This window comes from Mastigoproctus giganteus, chromosome 7, assembly GCF_048544385.1.
Source record: "Mastigoproctus giganteus isolate SK-2022 chromosome 7, ASM4854438v1, whole genome shotgun sequence".
Classification (NCBI taxonomy): domain Eukaryota; kingdom Metazoa; phylum Arthropoda; class Arachnida; order Uropygi; family Thelyphonidae; genus Mastigoproctus; species Mastigoproctus giganteus.
This window is the reverse complement of record NC_143581.1, coordinates 46,295,768-46,318,558: the sequence shown is the minus strand read 5'-3', so window position 1 is coordinate 46,318,558 and position 22,791 is coordinate 46,295,768. Positions and strand designations below refer to the sequence as shown.

General features: G+C 35.2%; 1 protein-coding gene across 1 annotated transcript in view; it reads right to left on the bottom strand.

The window, feature by feature from the left end:
• The window catches only part of LOC150082868 (dynein axonemal assembly factor 4-like), a 45,109-nt gene that overhangs the window by 5,383 nt on the left and 16,935 nt on the right, over positions 1-22,791 (bottom strand). Inside the window, exons 3-7 of the mRNA XM_090378304.1 lie at positions 10,412-10,545; positions 7,301-7,461; positions 4,924-5,212; positions 2,250-2,350; positions 506-586 (exon numbers count right to left, since the gene is read on the bottom strand). Of these exons, the coding sequence (XP_090234430.1) occupies positions 506-586; positions 2,250-2,350; positions 4,924-5,212; positions 7,301-7,461; positions 10,412-10,545 (766 nt within the window). The remainder of the gene's footprint in view (positions 1-505; positions 587-2,249; positions 2,351-4,923; positions 5,213-7,300; positions 7,462-10,411; positions 10,546-22,791) is intronic.

Here is a 22,791-nt window from a genome sequence, read left to right as displayed (position 1 = left end):
ACACTCTCTGGCTTCATGACAATGCAGTGTTGATTGGAATAAAACTGTTCATGCATGGGCTTCACATTTCATTCAGGGGTGCTCCTGTTAGTGACAGGCTGACATCCAACTGCATACATTCGTTGAAGCATGTTGGTTTTTGAATTTGCATTTTGCTCACTGACAGGTCTAAAGGGAGTTTTAATTTTTAAAAATTAATTAAAAATATATGTGGCATCAAAAAAGTGAACAAGTTTGAATTATTTTCTGTTGATTTTTCAATTGCATGCATGTGGAATCAAAGTGATCCTGTATGCATAAAGGAAGAACAATCCTTGACTGCTGGCAGGTTAATGAAATATAAACAAAAATTTAATACCTTTGCATAATGAACATACATATTATTACCTAGATTTATACATTTCTTGCACCATTTGGTACCACTAACACTAATATTTGTTTTATAAATGTTCAAATATGTAAATGCAGTATATGTAAATAATATATCTTTCAAAAATACACTTACCTATACATGTTTGGACACATACTTATTGCTAACGAATATGCATTTACAGCAGCTTGATAATCACCTCTTGAATAAAATTGGCTAAGAAAGATAAGATATTATACATAAGCATTCTGACAATTGGCAAAATAGCAAAAACTATATTTCAAACATTCCGCTTCAAGCCAGTTCCATGGAAATAATTTGGTCACTACTTAAATTACAAAATTCAAATTATGAGTTCAATTAGCAGGTTAACCATAATTTATTGTCAAAATACCATATTTATTAAATATAACTCTTAAAACGTTAATGGTATCTGAAAAATTATTAATTAGGCTGTTTCAGAAGACTGAAAGACTTAAGCTTTAGATCCTAGCTAAAATTAGAGCCCTTGTTATAATGATGCAGTTAACACATGAATATTAATTTTTTATGTTATAACATGCAGTATATTTCTGAAATATCAGATTTGTAGTTACAGTAGTTCCCCCGCCACCAAATTACTTTACAACTAAATTAGTCATACACGTGATGATTTCTGCAATTGGATTTTCACCATTTGGCATCTCTCATATTGTGGAATTCGCAACCATGATGGCATATCTGCATTATCAGGGTACCTGCCTTCCCACTGATGAGTGAGCCAACAAGCTCCAAAATGCATCTGGGTGGCGGTGCCCACTGAGAATAAATAACAATAGTCTCCTCTACTAGAGAATTGTTATTTATTCAAGGTAGTGCAATACTTGGTATCTCGTTGTGAAGGTAGCCACAATATGAGATATAATCAAATGATGCCATTACATTACTTAAGTAGTTAAATTTATGGGTAAACTATGGTGTATTTACACAAATATTATATAGTTAATCTCAACCCATAACATATTATGCCTTGTGCATTTAGTCTTCAAAATATTATCATTATCTTCACCATCTGGCATCTCTCATATTGTGGAATTAACTTCTCTCATATTGTGGAATTCTTACACATTTTGTGGTACTTGACGTAGTACTTCTTTATTGTGCGGTGACCGGGCTAGCCGGGTGGGTAAAGTGCCTGCCTGGCAACCCAAAGGTCGTGGGTTCAAATCCCGCCTCGGGCTTGGATCAGAGTACTGCAAAAACCTTGGGAGGTGCATTATGGCCACAGAAGCCGATGCGCCAACAACTAACTAAAAAAAACAAAAACAACCAATCTTTATTGTGCAAAGCAGATGGTGTAATAACGGCAGCAATTCAGTTGCTGAAGTAGCACAGGAAGTACCAAGAAACATCTGAAAACTGTCTATAACCCCTTTGATAATTAAAGACACATTTTACTCTGTGCAAGATGACATGCTTAAATTTTCAATTTTTTTTTTCATTTTTATTTACCTGCATTCCATGCTACTAAAAGACCAGTTTAGAGTTTCTATTGTTTTAGTATTTAAACATGTATTAACAGCTTTTATTGGTAAACAAAGCAGTTGGCATATGAGTGTAACATTGTTTTTCTTTTTGTTATCTCTTAGAGACAATAATCTCACACTACTTGAGACTACACTGCATCTTACTCTCAAGTAAGATGCAATGTTTGGAGTACAGTCTCGTCTTTTCTTAAAAAAAAAAAAAAAAGGCCTTAACATCTATTTCTTCATTTTTTATACTTTTCTAAACCCTCTAACTCCCCTACATCAATTAACTTTAAGAAAAGAAAAAGGATACAAAATTCTTAAATCCTAAAAATTAATCATAAATACATATTAAATTTTTTTCTACTCACTCTCCTTTATCTTTCAACCATTGTGGATTTCTTTCTTCAGGTTTCAAATCAGCATATTCAGCCTCTAAAATGCGACGTCCTTCTGCTTGATTTCGTAGCCACTGAAAAATTAAAATGATTTATAAATAAATTCATATGCTTTCATCTTTTAAATGTTTTACACATTTATTTTCTTAAAATAATACTTTTATAAGAAAATAATGCAACTTTAATTTTATCTCAAGGTATATCAGGCTTAATGTCCAAGTATGCAAATGATACAAAGGTTGGCAGGGTTGTTAATGACAGTAATGACAGCATGCTACTGCAACAGGATCTAGAAAAGTTAGGCAAATGGGCTGAGAAGTGACAACTGAAGTTTAATATTGATAAATGCAAAGTACTGCATATGGGTAGAAGTAACCCCAGAGAACCATACCAATTGTGTATTGCGTGGTATTACACTCAGGGTAGCAGAGAATGAAAAAAACCTCAGATAATTGTGCATTCAGATATGAAGTTCTCTGACAGTGCAGACAGGTTGCCAGAATAGCTCATGGAGTCTTGTCAATGATATACAATAATTTTTTCTAGCAGGGATAAGAAGGTGATTATTCCTTTGTATAATCCAATGGTCAGGCCAAACGTTGAGTACTGCATACAAGCCTGGAGGCCTAATTTTTAGGAAGGATATAGGGTTGCTGGAACAAGTACAGAGAAGGGCAATGAGATTGATGATGAAAACAAAGGGGTGCGCTTACCAAGAAAGGATTCAGTTCTGCAAATTGTAGCCTCTGGAGACTAGGCACTTGTGAGGTGATCTCAATGAGGTGTTTAAGGATTTGAATGGTTTGAGCAAGCTCAATGCTGATGGGATTCTTCCTCTTTCTCAGATAACGCAAGGTGGCATAAATTCAAATTGAGAAAAGACAGTTGCAGAATAGATGTGTAGAAATTTGCCTTTAGCCAATGAGTGGTTAATTGCTGGAACAAACTTCCATCTGCTGTTATGAAAGGTGATAGCTAGATCATAGGTATAGCTTAGCTTAATTATCAGCACTCACCTCATAGTAATCCGCTTAGTTTGATGAAAGTTTCAACACATACATAGTAGTTATGAAATTTTAAAATTCCGATTAGTAACTATTTTTAACTTAAAGAAATTATGATCTTTAAAAATTGTTAAAATTTGCCTAAGAAAGGAAAGTGCACATTCCATTCTATAGTTGTCTAATTAAAATTATGTATTAAAAATAAATTAAAGTGAGATAAAGGCTAATAGTCATGCACGAGCGACTTTTGAAACCATCTTCAGTTGTCTAATTGAAGACATTAGTCTTCAGTTAGTCTAATTGAAACTAACTGAAGATGGTTTTGAAAGTCGTTCATGCACGACTATTAGCTTTTATCTCACTTTAATTTATTTTTAATATATAATTTTAATTAAACAACTATAGAATGAAATGTGCACTTTCCTTTCTTAGGCAAATTTTAACAATTTTTAAAGCTCATAATTTAGTAATTTCTAATTTTTAAATTCATAATTTCTTTAAGTTAAAAATAGTTACTAATCGGAATTTTAAAATTTCATAACTACTATGTACATGTTGAAGCTTTCATCAAACTAAGCAGATTACTATGAGGTGAGTGCTGATAATTAAGCTAAGCTACATGTATGACCTAATTATTGCATCACAGCACATAAGGATTCCTTAATATATCATCAGAAAGTTGATAGCTTAAATAAATTCAAGGAAGAACTAGTCAAACTCTTGGAGAGAATGGATAGGTGAAATGGTAAGTGGTCCCCCCCTTTTTTTTGGCTGTTGCTGTATAAGTTTGCTTTCTTGCATCATATGCCACTACTAATGCAAATATTTAACTCTATGAAGAATATATTCATCAATGGCATGAATGTAGTTCTTTCTGCTTCAGTTCTTCTCCTCAAATACCAATACTTCTACAATGAAACTGCCTTCTGCCACCTGTCTAAAAATATATAACCCCATAATCCATGACAGCATGTGTTATGTTGCCATAGTTATTTCTATTGTTATACCAAAAATTTTCCCATGCTAAATTAATTTATCATGGGAAAGCATCAGTTCATATCTGGAGTTCTATTTGCATGAACTAATAACTTCTCTGAATGGCATGATGCTCATATGGATTAGATATGTCAGATAAGAAATTAAACATTGATCCTATAAAGTTTAGCTGAACTAGTTAATTCTTGATTAGTTCAAATAATCAATGTCTCACTGTATTAGATAACCTTTAATATTAACTGCTATTTTTTCTTTTCAAAAATTTTGACCATAAGAAATCATTTCTATTCAGTGATGCTTTTACATAATACTCTGTCCTCTGTGACTTTTCACTTGTTTGAAGAAGTCTGAGTTTGAATCCTGTCAGAGACTGGAAGAATTCTTAATGGCCTCTTCAATTGGGTTGTACTCAGCTGTTCTGAGGTGGATGAATAGCATTTGTCTGCAAGTTATTCCAGCATTTTCAGACCACACAATGTACGAAGTCTCCCATGAACACACACTTGTACAAGCATAATACACACAGTGAATATGGCCTTGGATGCTGATGAACTATATAAATAGTAACAATAATATAATACTCTGTTTTTGCTCACAAGCCAAATTTGAACAGAATTATATTTATAAAAGCAAACTTTTCTTCTTACCTCATCTTCTTTTTCCTTCTGTGATTCCCTTGCAGCTGTTGGAAAAGCTCTAGGTGTAAAAGAAACATCAATATGCCCAGGTACTCGAGGAGGGGCACAAGAAGGCTCAAAGTTATCCTTTTTTGTTTTTGAAAGCCCAATATTCTGTTTTTCTTTCACTTTTTTTTCCTGTGTTCTAAACTTTTCAGAACACAAATGTTTACTTTTCTTGTCATTTAAATTTTCATCTAGGAGAGTAGTGACAGATTTGATTTTAGCATCACATGCAAGATTATCACCATCCTGCCTACTAAAAAAAAAAAAAAATACTATAATTAAATTGCTATATGCACTGAAAGTTTAAATTGATGTTTTTTATTATATTAAATTTTAAAATAAGGAACCCTCAAAGTGTTTCCTTAATTAGTTTTACATATAAGTTATTTAACAACAACAAAAAAATGGAATATGAAAATACATATTTAAATATCTAAAACCAATAACTGTTATATTTATATTTATTTCCTCCTACCAGATCATAAAAATTGCTTATCCAAAGAAATAAATGCAAAAACATGGATTAAAACATTGCATTATCATATAAAAATATAATAATAAATTACAACCAAACAAAATACATTACAATAAAAGTTGCACTTTTCAGTCATACTAATGATAATGTTTATTGTTTAAGTAATATATTTAGACAAAAATCTGAAACTGCCCTACTATTACTGCTGCTATAATATTGGAATCAGAAGCCTATCTGCAGATCCTCTTCTGTCTCAGTTCATGAAATTTCAGTATTTAAAATCAAGATACAAATTAAAAATCTAACCAAAACTTTACAAGAAAGTATGATCTGCAATATTTAATTATGAGTAATTCATTATTTTTGTGAATCTTCAGACAGCATTCCTGTTGCCATTTTACCATGCCAAGAAATCAGTGATATAATATAGGGCAAAATAGAGCCAAAATATACCTTATGCATTAAGACTTTCTTGCACCCACTACACAAGGGTCTGATCTGATTTTCCTTTTTTTTTTGTATTCACATATGAAAAACTCCTTGTCCCTGGTCTTTGCTCTCTTAGCTAGTGATTTCTTATAAATTTCAAAGGTTAAGTTTCCTTTGCCAACTTAACCTTTTCTGCAATACTATTACACATCAATTTGTAGCTACTATAGGCTTCATTAATTTTTATCACGATATCACTTTTCCATGCCATTTTTTCTGCTTCATTAAACTGGCTACTTCATTATTCTTTCATTATGGAATTCTTCTCATGCTATATATATGCATTCAAGGCTTCTGTGACTATAAATTTAAAGATGTACCATAATTCTAATGCATTTACACTCTGAGTTTTCTCTCTAGTTGTTAAAGAAAATATGCAGCCTTGACAGTATGTTAGTTAAAATACTTTTTTAATGCATTGTAATATGGGGCAATCACTAGCTGTGATTCAGTAGGGGCCCAAAACATAATTAATGTCTGAAATTCTGGGTCCCTATGAGAGATTCACAAATGGGCTACTCATTCTAACAACCAGGCCAAATATCTGGTCCCCTGACCACATTTTCCCCAGTGCCTCCGTAGCCAGGTGGGAAGGAGCAGCAGTGCGTGGTACACACTTCTTGATTAGACCGGGGTTCGAGCCCGTCATCACCAAATACGGAGGATGCGGAAAGGTCAAGGAATGACCACCGCATATCCCGGAGCAATATGGCCTTAGTTGCTAATGCTCCTAAAAACCAAATAACAAACAAACAAACATTTTCCCCTTTCCCTCTGGAGGCAGACCTGGCAGTTTCAGTACTGCTGTGATTGGCCAATAACAAGATAACTGAGGCTAACAAAAAACTCAAGGCTTACTTACCACTTATATATACATTACCACTGAATATATATATATATATATATATATATATATATACATACATACATATATATATATATATATATATATATATACACATACACACACATTTCACATTGGATTTTAAGGTTGCATCCAGCAGAAACTAAATGTTAAAAAAAAAAAGAATATTTTAAGGAACTCTTATGAGTAATACAAAACTATCAGTAACTCACAAAAATACCCTGAGAATTGTAAATGGCCAATGAAATACTAATTGGACAGTCCTTTTGTAATCAAAACATGATCACTGTCTTAAAAGCACAATGTGACACAAGATATCATTCCATTCCCTGTATGCACAATGTTTCTGCACATGGCTGACCACATAATCAAACACGACTGCAGTACCGATAATGCTAATGACTTCACGTAAATTCAGCTTACCCTCAACTTTAATATGATGATAAAATAGAGTTAAAAATGATTTTGCTTACTTATGATACTGTTAATGTCATTGAGAATGATGTACTTACTTATTATTCATATTATCCATGCTGATAGGAAAACATGTTCTCTGTGTTTTTTTTCTACAAGACTTTAGTCCATTTATTTTCCATTGCTCCAATTCTTCTGTAAGCTTCTGTCGTTCCATCTCTTTTATATTTTCTATCCTCTTTCGTTCTTTTTCATCCAACTAAAACAATTTGGAATGGTGCCATTTAATTTGAAAATATTCTTTACCATAAACATACATATAAATTAGATATATTACATATAAATAAACATACATATCAATTACACAATCAATTAAATTTTTGAAATACAAATACAATAGTATTTGTATGTCAAAAATTTCTATTATGGGTAAAATTTTTCCATAATAGAAATCTTGGACAATCAAACCATAAAGTGAAAGAAAACTCATAAATATGACAAAAGACACAAATATATGTAAATTTATTTAGACATGGATAACAAACTGGTACTGTTTCTCCAAAGTCCCAAGTTCAATCACCCCCCACCTCGAACAGATCAATGGAATTACTGAAAGATTAGTTTTTTTTCCAAAGCACCTTCTCATCAGTGAGAGCATTATTTCATGGAGTCAAGTACTGACTCATTAAAGTTGACACCTGAACACTTCAAGTTTATTAAGGAGCTGAAGTTTTTGTTCAATAGAAAGAACAATCTTTTTCCATTTTAATAAAATGGAGGCATACAGGCACAAATTTAAAAGACTTAGAGAACAATTTCAAAATTAATATTCCAGTAGTAAAGCTGAAGGACTGTTAAAATATAACTAGAATGAGCAAGTAGGCAGAAAGCAAAAGTACAAATGAGGTTTTTGAGAAATTCGAGGACAGAAACATTACAAACTACACTTGTAATAAATTCAACTTATCTTTTTTGTTGTCCAACTTAGACTTCTGTACACCATAGAGATACCAGTTAATATTATAAAGTAAATAAATTTAGTTTCATAACAGATTACTCGAGAAAAAAATAAAATCATATCAGTAACTCTTAAACACCACCTAGTGCACTTCTCCTGGTAATACCAACATGTTCTTGTGCAATGGAGGTGTGATTATTAACCCTTTCATGAGGGTTTTGGGACTATATGCACATGACTTGGAGCAAATTTTTTCGAGAAATTTGGAAGTTTGTAAAAATTGAAAAACTAAATACATGAATGCTTTTAAATATTAATTCCTTTCTATTCTGATTTTATAGTTAAATGTTTGAGTGTGATTACTGTCAAAAATAAAATCAAAAATTTTATTAAAATTTAAAAAAATATATTGAAAAAAATTATTAAAAAAATAAAATGTCACATTTTTTTATTTGCAGTAATATCTTTCCACATTTATACATGTACTATTTGATCAAGTTTCAGCAATTTCTGGATTTGCATTCCAGAGAATTTCTTTGATTCCAGTTTGTGCAAGTCCACATCATCTTGAACGCTGCTGAAAGGGTATAAGTATATGTATACATGTACATACTCATGAATGGGTTAATATAAAATTTCAGAAGTATTTAATACAGATACAGGTGATTAAATAAGAAAAAATTATTTGCATTCAAAATTTTTGATGTGCTTATTTAACAGAAGAACTAAACTGGTTTCCTGTTTAAGAATTGTTCACTTAAGCAGTTCCTGTTTAAGAATTGTTCACTTAAGCAGTTCCTGTATAAGAAGTTTCTTGTTTCAGCAGTCTACAATTTACTTCAAATTGGGGATATTTGAAAAACACAAATATCTGAATTGGAGCTTTAATTCTATATATACAAAATGGCTCAGAATAAAGAAACTTAAAAAGTGTCGACATGTATCTTAGTTCAAGTGAATTTGACCCGAATCAGAATATTTTGTAGAAGCCTGTTACTTAATTGTGTATATTGTTGTGCTATATCATTAAAGTGAAATAGATATCTGTGAAAGAGAGTTTATTTAAGAGCATTTTTTCTCTCATATAGAAATGGATGTGCTGGTGGACCAAGCATTAAAGCAGTAAGGTTGGTATATGAAAATAAATTTTGAAAACAGCTTTTATGGAAGAATGCAGTATAGTTCAAACAGTTCACACTGTGTGAACAAACTAGCAGTGTGTTCACACAGTGTGCAAGTGGTCTTTGATAAAATTCTGCAATCTCCAAAGAAAGTTAGTGATATATTGAAAAAGAACTTTATTGGCTGATTTTTCATTATGGTTCTAAGTGGCCTATCAGTTATATGCCTCAGACAAGAAACAGAGGGAACTACACTGCTCATAGACCATAAGTGACCCTAGTAATACAGTTTCAATCAAAACATTTTGTTTATCAATGTATCCAATCACCAGGATACATTAATAAATAAACACCATTTTCTAGGATTCCAATGACTAAAGGAACCAAAATGCTCTTGCATAGCAAATATAACAATATGGTGTGCCATTTCTAGTCATAGAATCACAGGTCCTACTTTTTGGAGGATGGGGATGGGTATAGTGTTACATCACTGGGAATCTGATCAACAAGAGAAGTAGATAAATTAATCTATTTTGATTCGTTCATTAATAAAAGAGTTAAATAAATATATATAAGCTTGGAAAGTATGAATAAACTAAATAAAATAAAATTTATAATGACAAAAATAATCTGAACATCAGAAACTGACGCTATATGAAGTTCTTGTTTATACTCCAGTACGACCACCAGGTCAGTGGAGTTTACAGGAAATCGTCTATACAAACTTAATCATATTTAGCAGTCACAAGCTTGAAACCCCGTCCACTCAAAGATCGCATACTACAGCACTCTCACTCCTGACCACTCGGCTACGCCAGGCCTGACGCTATATGAAACTAATTATCCCAACATCATGCTTACAGAACAGAGATTCATAGTTCCTATGCTGAGTGAGTGAGAATTTGAGAGAAAGAGGGAGGAATGGGAAGAATATAAGTATTCTGGGTAGTCTCTGTGAAAGATTAATGGAACCACGTGGTAAGGATACCAAACAAATTATGCAATTGTATAGGAAATTAAAGTACCTAGATACAATAAGATAAAATGCCACAGAAAATAGTACCTTTGCCCATGCGCCAAAAAATAATAAATTTCATATTAAACTTCTTTTTTTTACTTTTACTGCTGACCTCCATCTGTTTTCCAACAGTAAATCTTCTTATTTCTGCATTTTGTTCATTTCTTTTAGTTGAAATCTCCTCATAAACTTTCTGAATTTCCTCCAAAGCTTGGTTCCTTTGTTGTCGCCTAAATTCTTCATTACCTATAAATATTTAAACTGCAATCACTAAAACTAAAATAATATATTAAAGTGAAATGGAATTAACAGTGAAAAGATTTTATTACTTTAAATATTATTACAGTATGTAATGCTTATAAGTTCACTTTTTATTAGAACTGAGCACAAAGTAGAATCAGTTTTCCAAAGATGAAAAAAATTCTAGTAAACGGATTATATTGCACCACATATCATGATCAAAAACTTCAGTTGAATATGAGTACTCTTCGATGATTTAAGTTAGTGGTTCCCAATTTTGGGAGCCATGGATTCCCACGATGTATGTGAAAAATAATAACAATAATAATGGTGCAGTACCACACACAAGCACCTAATCTTTGACTTACTGGTATGATAGGTAAAAACCAGCAGGCAATCTATTAAACACTTTTACTGCCACATGGTGGCCTTGGGATTTAATTTGCTACTCCACCAATGGAAGGTTGCACTTTCTATTTAACTGCTATTTAAGTATGGTAGCATTAATTCTGTCATGGGTGGGTATGTGTGTTACTTCGTCAGCTTCAAGCTAAAAGCATGTGAAAGTGATTTACCATTGCAATTTCTGGATTTTTTTTTTTATTATACTTTATTGTCTTTATAAGAAAAATGTATGTTACAAGACAGTGACATCAAAAACCAAACAAACCTGCATGGCAGGGCGATCTAGGAAGGTAAGGAAGATGCATTACACCTGGACAAGACACATGTTCATTGTGAATGTATAGAACAGAGTTTAATTTTTAGCTTCAATGGTAAAACATAAACGAGAGTCAAGTCCATGAAGCATCTTGGAATCACACTGTTGGACATTTTCTCCATTAACATATTCACTTATGCCTATATCTGAGAGGGTGGGTTCAATGTGCCATAATTTTCAGAATGTCAAGGAGCAACTGCTTTAATATCTGACTAAAAATAAATAATGGTTGAAGAGAAAATGTCTGGAATTCATAGTTGACATTTACTTTTGGGCCAGGCTGTAAATCAGAACAAACCTCAAAATTTTATCAAAAGTTCATTCCATGTATATAAATTAACCACAACACAAAGTAAAGAACAAATAAACTTATCAAGTATTTACAGAACATAGTTGACAGTAAACAAAAATCAAGAAATGCTGAAAATAATGCAGATTTCAATCAGTATATGCACTGATATCAAGCAGTTGTTTATTTCATGTGCCTTTACTTTTACAGCTTTTACTTATTGACTACTTAAGGATAACCACATATATGCATCAGGGCAAATTACTTTGGGGCCATTTGATGCATATTTGCACAAGAGGCAGAAAATGTGCTAAGATTTTATATCAATTAAAATAAATGAATTTCATTTAAATTTTTGTTTAAATCTAATGTTTTAAAGTATAGCTAATATTCTAATTCCTGATTCTGAAATTATTCCAAATATTATTTTTATTTAATCTTTTATGAAAAAGATGCATTAAATACTAACTGCTTGCCCCACTTGATTATATATTGGCCATACACAGTTATTTTCCACTTAGCCATGAAATCCCTACAGCTGTGATTCTATAGTGGCCTAAGTTTATTGTTGTCATTCTACTAACATTAGCTGATGCTTTCTCTAATTGTACAGCGGTTTCAAGTTGGCAGTCGATGAATTTAGTCATTACTGTGTCACGTTTTCTTTAATATTAGAAATTGTGTTATGTATTTGCTTAAAAGTGAAACAAAAAAAAAAGGAATATATCCTCACATGTGAACCACTCAGTTATGGAAGCTATTTGTGATAAGTGCTGCATAATACACTTGGCAGTGAAAATGTTAAATTATGAATACAGAATTATTTTTGCTATCTTCAAACACTATAACAGTGATTCAACCTCTTAATCAGAGAATTATGGAATCTTCCAAGATGTTTTATTGATGTGATATGAGGCAGCAAATCATCTGGTCTAGATAATGGCTTTGAAAATTTATTAGAAACTGTTAAAAAAAAAAAAATCAATTTTAGATGCTTTTCATATGAATGCCTGAAATTGAGGTACTGAAAATAACATGAAACTATTTAGAAATTCTTGGAGATGAACAGAAGAGGAATTTCAAGGACTGGGCCTAGTAAAGCCATCTGATGAGATGACTGAGTAAAAATTCATTAAATGGGTGGATACTGATAAGGATCTGCAAGTGAGTGCAATCTTAACAAACACAGCCATTGTTACATAACTTCAAGAAAGTTATTTACAGGTTGACAATGAGGAGGGAAAGGAAGGAGAGGAAGAACCTGAAAAAGTTCCTGTTCCTAATTTGCACACAAGAAGACATTCTTATATTGATGAGGACTTTTGAAGAAGATGGTGTCACTAGCAATAAATACCTTTAGTTATATCAGTTTAGTTCTGGTCTTATTCCCAGAGGAATGGATCCAAGGCTACTAGGTGTATCCCTGGGTTGCAGATAGAGGAATGGCCCATAAATAAGGAAATTAGCTGTGAATAAGCTGGGAAACATGCAAAAAAGCAATCATGGGCAGTGGGCTAGTGTTAAACATCAGGAAGTGGTGAGGTAAGAAGTGGCATACCTGTCTCAATAAAAAAAAAAAGCCCAACAATTCCTAATGACAGTGGATGGATAAGATATAGTACAAATCTGCCATCAAATCAAACCCAGCCTGGGTGATGGGGCAATAAGATACTCTCCTGAGCATTGAAGTATCACAAGAAGTAACACTGATGTGATGTAAAAGTGGTAGGTGGAGAATCGTGAGGAATGAGTAAATAGTTTGCACACCAATCTTAGCAATTGCTAGCAATGGGATGTCACCTTATCAGACTTTTCCCTACTAGCACCAAAATGACAGAAATGAAAAGCAAAGCAGAAAGTACTGCTCAGTAGGATAAGGCTGCAAGTGTTACTGATAGTAGAAGGAATATCCAAGGGATATGAAATACAAGGTCTTGTCTAAGAGTTCAGTGAATGACCTTATAATTTCTGAATGTACAATGACAGGAGTTGTCCCAGGTAGGGGTTAAAAGGGTTCCCTCCTTAGAAAATCCTGGGCCACCACTGCATAGTGGTAGCTAAAAGATTGTGAGTGGAATTTACAATGACATCTTTTGAACATTTGCACACCAATTTTAGGTTGATGTTATATGTCAGTCTAGTGGCTACTCTGAATGAGAGCTTGTTTTTCTCATTTGTGATGTACTGAAAATAATGATATTTGGAAATGTGCAAACATTAAATTTGTCGTACACTTGGAAATTGCCACAGAAACACATGAAGTATTCATTACAGCTTACAGAGATAATGCTATAACAAAAAAAAAAAAAAAAATTCAAGTGGTTTTAGAGGCTTCACGAGGGAAATTTTTTACTTGAAAACGAAAAAAGGAGACAGTTGCCTATCAATATCCAAAAACAATCAAAACATCAATGACGTACACACAATCATTCAATTAGATTCATGACTGACCAATAAAAACTGTAGAGAATATACTCTCATTTTGTTTGGTTCAGATCATTTTTACTGAGGATTTGAACAAGAGGTGAGGGAGCACCAAGTATGTTGCACATATTCTCGCTCAAGATCAAAGACAGCATCTAGTACTCATTTCATTTGAGTTGTTTGTGCAAGCTATTTCAGATCCTGCATTTTTAACAAAATGTATAACAGGTGATAAGTCTTGAGTGCATAGATACAACCCAGAGACCAAGGTTCAAAACTCAAATATCCCAGAAAACAATGTCACCAAAGCCAAAAAAGACATGGCAGTCAAAATCACATATGAGGTTATGATGATTACATTTTTTAACAAGGGAATAGCCTCAGAATTCATTCCACAAGGTGTCACTTTTAATGCAGCCTACTACCAAGAAGGTTTAAATTGGTTGAAAGTTACAACATGCTATAAATGACCTGAAAAATGGCAAAACTGTTGACTCCTTCATCATTACTTGCCCCTTAGCAATTATGACCAACAAAACCATTCCCACTGTGCTGCACCCACTCTGTTCACCTGAGCTGGCACCATGCAACTTCTGTTTTAATTTATTCCCAAAATTAAAACAGTAGATGAAAGAAAACAATCTGAGTTGATTCAAGAAATTCGATTAAGCACAATGGACTACAGAACAGCTTTTTTTAAAAATAGATTGATAGCAATAATGATGGACCTGGTAAATAAATATCAGTAATGATTGCATTCATTTTAAAAATAATTAACTGCAAACTCCTCTGGCCTAGTGATCACACAGGAATATAAATAAGAACATTTAACGATGCAAGGGAAAAAAAAACAGAGATGAAATGTAGACAAACTTAAAAAAGAAGGAAAAGAATTCAAAACTGCAACAGAAAAATCAATAGATATAAGGGGAGGGAGGGGGGAGAGAAGATGATGTAAACAGAGGGGGGGGGAGTTTAAAAGATGTCATAAAGAAGAAAGCACAAAACAGGGTAGGTACATTAACTGAGAAAACACCAAGGTAGCAATGGATAAAGGAAAAGAAGAAAAATATATCAGAGCACATAAGAAGCATGAAGAAGCTATTACAGAAAACAATGCTACTTTTATGCTTTTACTGTCAGGAGAATGTTATTATTCTCTAGTAGCAGTGGCAAAGTTTGGGCTTATGCTCAATTTAGAAATTACATTGCTATCCACAAGTTGGCCTTAAATTACTAATGCCATTTTTAATTAAAAATGACATTAGCAACTTTAGTGACAATTAAAAGTGAATTAGTATTAGCCATATGGTACAAGGCAGCCAGAGTTTTGGTGCACCAGCCAAAAAAATAGTAATAATAATTAATTAATTAAAAAAAGAATAAATAAATAACAAAATAAAATAAAATAAACTATCTAATTGATCCCCTACTCACACCGATATTGATCCATCTGACCCTTGAATTTCCTTAAGCTGTAAACCTCAACTACAACACATGGAGGTAATTTATTCCAGTAATTAATAACTTGCTGGCTAAATAAAAACTTTCTGCAATACAGTCTAAATGTCTCTCCTGTAATTTGAATTTATGGCCACTAGCCTCTGTGATCATTTATTTACAACAGTGAAAATATCCCCCTTATTCATTTTACTCTCACCTCTTCGAGCCTTATCCACCTCAATCAAGCCTCCTCTAAGGTGCCTAGTTTCTATGCTCTGCAGCAAACATACAAGGTGTGGCTATTAAATAATGAGACTGTTGCAATAAAATAAATATAATCAAATATCTCATACCTTACAAGTTATCCCTTTCAAAATAATCGCCTTCGGGTTGCATACACTGCTCCATATGTTTCTTCCAAGCACAGAAACATTTCTGGAAGTCATCTTCTGTAAACTCTTTTAATGCTTCAGTCATTTTTTTCTTTTTTTTTTCGGAATGTCTTCACTGGACTGAAAATGAGTTCCCTTAAGTACATTTTTCAGTTTGGGGAAGAGATAAAAGTCACATAGGGCTAGGTCTGGTGAGTAGGCTGCACATTCACACAGAGGGATTTGTTTTTGGCTGGAAACTGGTGAACAGAGAATGCACTGTCATGATAGGGCATCCAACTATCCTTCTGCAATATCAGGTCCCGTTCTTCAAATTTTTTCATGCAGCCTTGTCAGAACTTCAATGTGGTATGTTTGATTGACAGTCTGATTTGGTGGGACATATTCAGCCATAATAATTCTTTTAATATGGAAGAAAACAAGAAACATGGTTTTCATTTTTGATTTTTTTTTGGTCAGCGGATTGTTTTGTCTTCTACTGCACTGACTGTCTTTTAGTTTTCAGGTCATTGGAACAGCCAACTTTTACTGCAAGTAATTACAGTACTCAGAAAGTCTGCATCTTCAATTTTTTTTCAAAACATCTTCAGAAACTTGGAACTGTCTCATTCTTTTATATTCATTCAAAATTTTTGGCACCACCCTAGCACACACTTTTCTCAGGCCTAAATTTTCAGTTAAAATTTGTCTAACTGTTTCTTTGTCCATACTAAGTTCTGATACAACCATTCTACTGCTTAAATGATTATCACTTCTAATCAACATCCATACCCAGTCCACATTTTCATAGGTACCAGACAGCCTGGTCTTCGTCGTCATCTCATAAACTTGACGTAACAACTCATAACTTTCAGCTGTTTTTTTCTTTAGTTTTGTTAAAAATTTGAGGTTGATTTATTGTTCAATTCTTTTGTCTGTCATGTTTTCAGCAAACTGCAAAACACAAGCTAATGAAAACCTGTTTCACTGCAAAGTGTGTTAGATATGCCAGCAGACTGATTAAAGAGGTTATTGGACTAAAAAATTTCCTGATATCCATTTTAATCCCAATAGAAAAGAAGGGAACAACAGATTGCACAGATCTTAAGACAATTAGCTAATTTTGAAACCAAAAATATTTCTAAAAGTCCTTAACAAGAAAAACAAAGCAAAGGTTAAAGAATGTGACTATATATTGTGTATGACTGAATCAAATGTTTTGCTAAAGTCCAAATATATAATGTCAAAATTATTTCATACATCTAACTCATGTGCGATACTTTTAAAATAGCTAAACAAATTAGTAACTATTCTACAAGTAGTACAAGGGTGGTCAGTAAGTAATGCAAAATTACACACACAGGCATGTGCATAAGGCAGCGTCAGGTGGGTTGGAAAACTGATAGCATGGGGGTATGTTATTTATTGTTATTTGGTTTTTTTAGTAGCATTAGCAACTAAGGCCATATTGCTCCGGGATATGCGGTGGTCATTCCCTGACCTTTCTGCATCCTCCGTATTTGGTGGTGACGGGCTCGAACCCCGGTCTAATCAAGAAGCGTGTGCTACGCACTGCTGCTCCTTCCCACCTGGCTACGGAGGCACCCACATCGGGGGGGGGGGATACACAGACTAAAAGGTTAACAGTGGCCGCAGGCAGAGGCAAAAGTGATTCTTGCACTGCTTCTATTAGAATGGGCAGCAGACTGGAAAGCAAGGTAATGGAGATTTCCAGGACTGCTGGAAGTCATAGTGGAACAAGTAAATACATGGGCTGTGTTAGGGTAACTAAGACGGCAATCGTAACTATTGTACCCGCCACAAGGGCAAAAAGTTTGTTTGTAGTTGTTGGCACATCAGCTTCCGTGGCCATAATGCACCTCCCAAGGTTTTTGCAGTACTTTGATCCAAGCCCGAGGCGGGATTCGAACCCGCGACCTTTGGGTTGCCAGGCAGGCGCTTTACACCCGGCTAGCCCGGTCGGCTAGGTAACTAAGAGTAGAAACAGGTGCATGTACACCAATGCTAGGAGTATAGTTAATAAATTTGATGAGCTTGAAGTGCTAGTGAATACAACAAAGGCAGATATTGTTGGGATGTCAGAGACGTGGTGTCACACAGAAGGCAGTGTAGAGTTGGAATTTGGGGGGTACAATGTGTATAGGAAGGATAGACAGGATAGGAAGGGAGGAGGGGTTATGTTGTTAGTTAAGAAACACATAAAATCTAAGGAAGTGCATCCAATTGATGTTGGTGGACAATGCAGTGTTGAGTCTGTTTGGTGTGAAATAAGCACTGGGAAAAGAAAAATGAGAGTAGGTGTGTGTTATAGGCCAAATGAATCTGATGAGTATAATGAGCAATTGTGCAGAGAAATAGAGTGAGCCAGTAAATCAGAATGTCTTATAATGGGAGATTTTAACTTTCCAGATATTGACTGGAACTTGTGGATTGGTCACTCACACACTAGCAAGACTTTTGTGGATTTATTGAATGACTGTTTTCTACAGCAACATGTTCGAGAGGCAACCAGAGGGAGTAATACTCTTGATCTGATTATCAGTAGTGATTCTTCATGCATTAAGAATCTACAGATAAAGGAACCACTGGGCAACAGTATTCACAATGTATTGATGTGGGAATTATTTAAAGATGTAACTACCATCAAGGCTAAAGGGAAGAGCTTTTGCTTTCGTAAAGGTGACTACAGAGATCTCAGACAGTTTTTAAATTCTGTACAGTGGGATCAACTGATGATGTTACCAACAGTGAATTCTAAATGGGAAGCCTTCAGGGACTTAATTTTGGAGGCTACTAGGCTTTTCATTCCAACTAAGAAATACTGTTCAAGGTTTAGGCCTAAATGGATGTCAGATGAACTAATTAGATATGTGGCAGAGAAGAAAATGCATGGGATGCATATAAATTAACAGGTGACACAGAAGCCTGTGATAGATATAAGCTGTTCTGTAACCAAATTACAAAGGAAGTTAGGCAGGCAAAGACAGATTATGAGAAATCTTTGGCAAAGGATGCAAAGAAAAACAGCAAAGAGTTCTTTATTTATGTAAATTCTAGAAGGAAGGGGATGAATCAGATTGGCCCACTTGATATCGATGATTCAACTGTTGATGATCCTGCTTAGGTAGCTAACAATCTAAATGAATATTTTGCATCTACATTCACATTTGAGGAGTTATTCAGGGAGGGGAATGCCAGAGGTGTATTAAACTCTGACAGTAAGCTAGATAATCTTGTAAGAACTGAGAGTAAAGTGAAGGAGAAATTGTTGAAGATAAACATAAGGAAGGCACCTGGGGTGTACGGGGTCTATCCAGTTATATTAAAGGAGGCAGCAAAGGAAGTAAGCAAACCCTTAGCCATAATTATGAGAGCTTCCTTGGACTCAGAGGAAGTCCCCATGAACTGGAGGTATGCAAATGTATCACCAATTCACAAAGGAGGTTCAAAAGGTGACATAAGTAACTACAGACCTGTTAGTTTAACTTGTGTTCCGGGGAAAATAATGGAATCACAGGTTAGGGGGCTCATATCTGGTGAGTATGGGCTTGGCACACCCAGGGTCCTGAGCTGGATATCATCATTCTTCTCTTTCTTGGTGATCCCCCTCTCTCTCTCTGGGGAATAGGGAAATTTTTTTTTGGCCAGTGCAGCATAAGCCTCAAGCTTCCTTGCCATATGGCTAATAATAATAATAATAAAGAAGCATTGCAGGATCATCTAGACAAGATTGCAGTAATAGTTAAGACACAGCATGGGTTTGTCAAAGGGAGGTCTTGTCTGACCAATTTGATTGCTTACTATGATGTGGTCACAAAGGAACTGAATGCCAAAAATAATTTTGATATCATATACTTGGATTTCAGGAAAGTTTCTGATACTGTTGCACATGGAAGACTGCTATACAAATTGGAGATGTACGGCATCAAGGGTAAGCTGCTACAATGGATAAAGGGATGGTTGAGTAGGAGACAACAGAGAGTGGTAATCAATGGACACTGCTCTTCGTGGACAAATGTTATTAGTGGAGTTCCCCAGGTTTGTTATTGTTTGTTATTTGGTTTTTAGGAGCATTAGCAACTAAGGCCATATTGCTCCGGGATATGCGGTGGTCATTCCCTGACCTTTCCGCATCCTCCGTATTTGGTGGTGACGGGCTCGAACCCCGGTCTAATCAAGAAGCGTGTGCTATGCACTGCTGCTCCTTCCCACCTGGCTATGGAGGCGCCGGAGTTCCCCAGGGTTCGGCCCATTGTTGTTTTGTATATTTATCAATGATATTGATGAAGGTATATCAGGTTTAATGTCCAAGTTTGCAGATGATACAAAAGTTTGCAGGGTTGTTAATGACAGTAATGACAGTATGCTACTCCAACCGGATCTAGATAAGTTGGGAAAATGGGCTGAGAAGTGGCAACTGGAGTTTAACATTGACAAATGCAAAGTACTGCAATATGGGTAGCAATAACCGAAGAGAAACATACCAACTGGGTGGTACTACACTCAGGGAAGTGGAAAGTGAAAAAGACCTGGGTTAAATGTGCAGCCAAATATGAAGTTTGCTGAGCAGTGCAGATGGGCTGCCAGGGCAGGTCATGGAGTCTTGTCAATGATATACAGGAATTTTGCTAGCAGGGACAAGGAGGTGATAATTGCATTATACGAGGCAATGGTCAGGCCACACCTAGAGTACTGTGTACAGGTCTGGAGGCCTCATTTTAGGAAGCATGTAGAGTTTCTAGAACGAGTACAAAGAAGGGCAACGCAACAAGATTGGTGAGGGGAACAAAGGGGGTGCTCTTACCAAGAAAGGCTTAAGTTCTGCAAATTGCAGCACCTGGAGAGTAGGCACCTGCGAGGTGATCTTATTGAGGTGTATAAGGCCTTGAATGGGTTGAGCAAGCTGAATGCTGATGGGATTCTTCATTTTGCTCAGTCTAAGAACCTGAGAGGGCACAGTTTCAAATTGAGGAAAGATAGTTGTAGAATAGATGTGCGGAAATTTGCCTTTAGCCAGCATGTTTTTGATTGGTGGAACAGGCTTCCACTTCCATCTTTTGTTGTGGAAGCTAATAGCCTAAATAAATTTAAGGCTGAGCTGGACAGGCATTTAGAATGAATGGAGGGATGAAATGTGAGGTTTTTTTTTTTTTTGGCTGATGCTGCATAAGTTTGCTTTCTTGCATCGTATGCCTCTACTAATGCTAATGCCAATAAGAAGGGGGGGGATTTATGATGTACATTTGTTGTACTATCAATATCCCATTAACACACCTAATATAATTCTTCTAGTGTTTTTAGCTTGAAGGTATGGATGGACAAAGTGATGGCCATTTCCGGCAATGGTGTGTGGAGTTCCTGTTCAAATCGGGTGATCAGTCCAGTCAACCACATCTATCCACTGAAAACTCCTGGCAGTCTCTGGGGACCATACAACCGATCAAAGTAACGTCCAGAGGTGGCTCCAATTGTTTCAGGAAGGTGATTTCAATATCAAGGACAAACCAAGAGCCAGAAGACCAATATCTGTCACAAACTGTGAAAAGAAAACTCACTGACCAACTCATTTGAAATGACAGGCACATAACCACCAGAAAAGTGACAGAGGGTGTGAAAATGTCAAAAAGAAGTGTTTTGCCCATCGGCAACAGACTGGGGTAGAAAAAAATCTGTTCTCGATGGGTGCCTAAACTGTTCACACACGAGATGATGGCTGCGAGGAAAGAGATCTGTGAAGACCATCTGGAGAGGTTTGGTGCTGGTGGTCCTGAGTGTTTTAAAGGAATCATCACCTGTGATGAAACATGACTCCTCCATTATGGCCCACAAATTAAACAATAATCCATGAAATGGGCACACCTGACATCACCTGTGAAAAACAGTCAAAACTTTCCAAATCGTTGACTAAACTTATGGTCATCGTCTGAGATCAAAATGAAAACATTTTTATCAATCTCTTGGAAACTGGAACAACCATCAACAAAGAAAGATACTGCTTGTCTCTGAAAAAGCTTAATCAAACTCTGAAAACTAAAAGACCTGAACTGAATTGGAAAGACATCAAGTTTTATCAGGATAATGCAAGGCCACACACAGCAGAGATGATACTGTCAAAGATTACCCAGATAGGGTGGATCTTAATGCCTCACCCCCCCCCCTTATAAGCCCTGACCTTGCCCATCAGATTTTTTTTTTTTGGTAGACTGAAGGCTACAGTCTAGACAACAGCTTACTTGTGTGATAAGGTGTAGAGAGTGATATGGAACTAATTTCTGATATTAAATAATGGTGTAAATGTCAGCCTCGACGTTCAGCAAAGTGAATTCGCTGCCTGAAAAGAACACAGGAGAAAATGTAGTGAGTGTGCTGGTGCTTATATTTAGTGATATTAGCAAGAGCACATGATGCAAGAAAGTAAGCTTATATAGCATCAGCCAAAAAAAAAAAAACACACACACACACACACACATATCCCCTTCTCATTTCACCCATCCACTTCTACAACGACAGCTGGAAGTTTGTTCCAGCAATCAAATACCTGCTAGCTAAAGACAAGCTTCTGCACATCTATCCTACAACTGTCTTTCCTCAATTTGAATTTATGCTCACTCAGGCGATTATTCTGAGCAAGAGAAAGAATCCCATCAGCATTGAGCATGCTCAAACCATTCAAGGCTTTATACACCTCAATCAGATCACCTCGCAGGTGCCTAGTCTCCAGACACTGTAATTTGAAAAACTTAAGCCTTTCTTCGTAAGAGCAACCCTTTGTTCCATTCACTAATCTTGTTGCCCTTCTCTGTACTCGTTCCAACAGCTATACATCCTTCTTAAAATGAGGCCTCCAGACCTGTATACAGTACTCAAGGTGTGGCATGACCATTGCCTTATACAAAGGGATAATCACCTCCTTATCCCTGCTAAAAAAATTCCTGTATATCATTGACAAGACACAATGAGCTACTCTTGCAGCCTGTCTACAC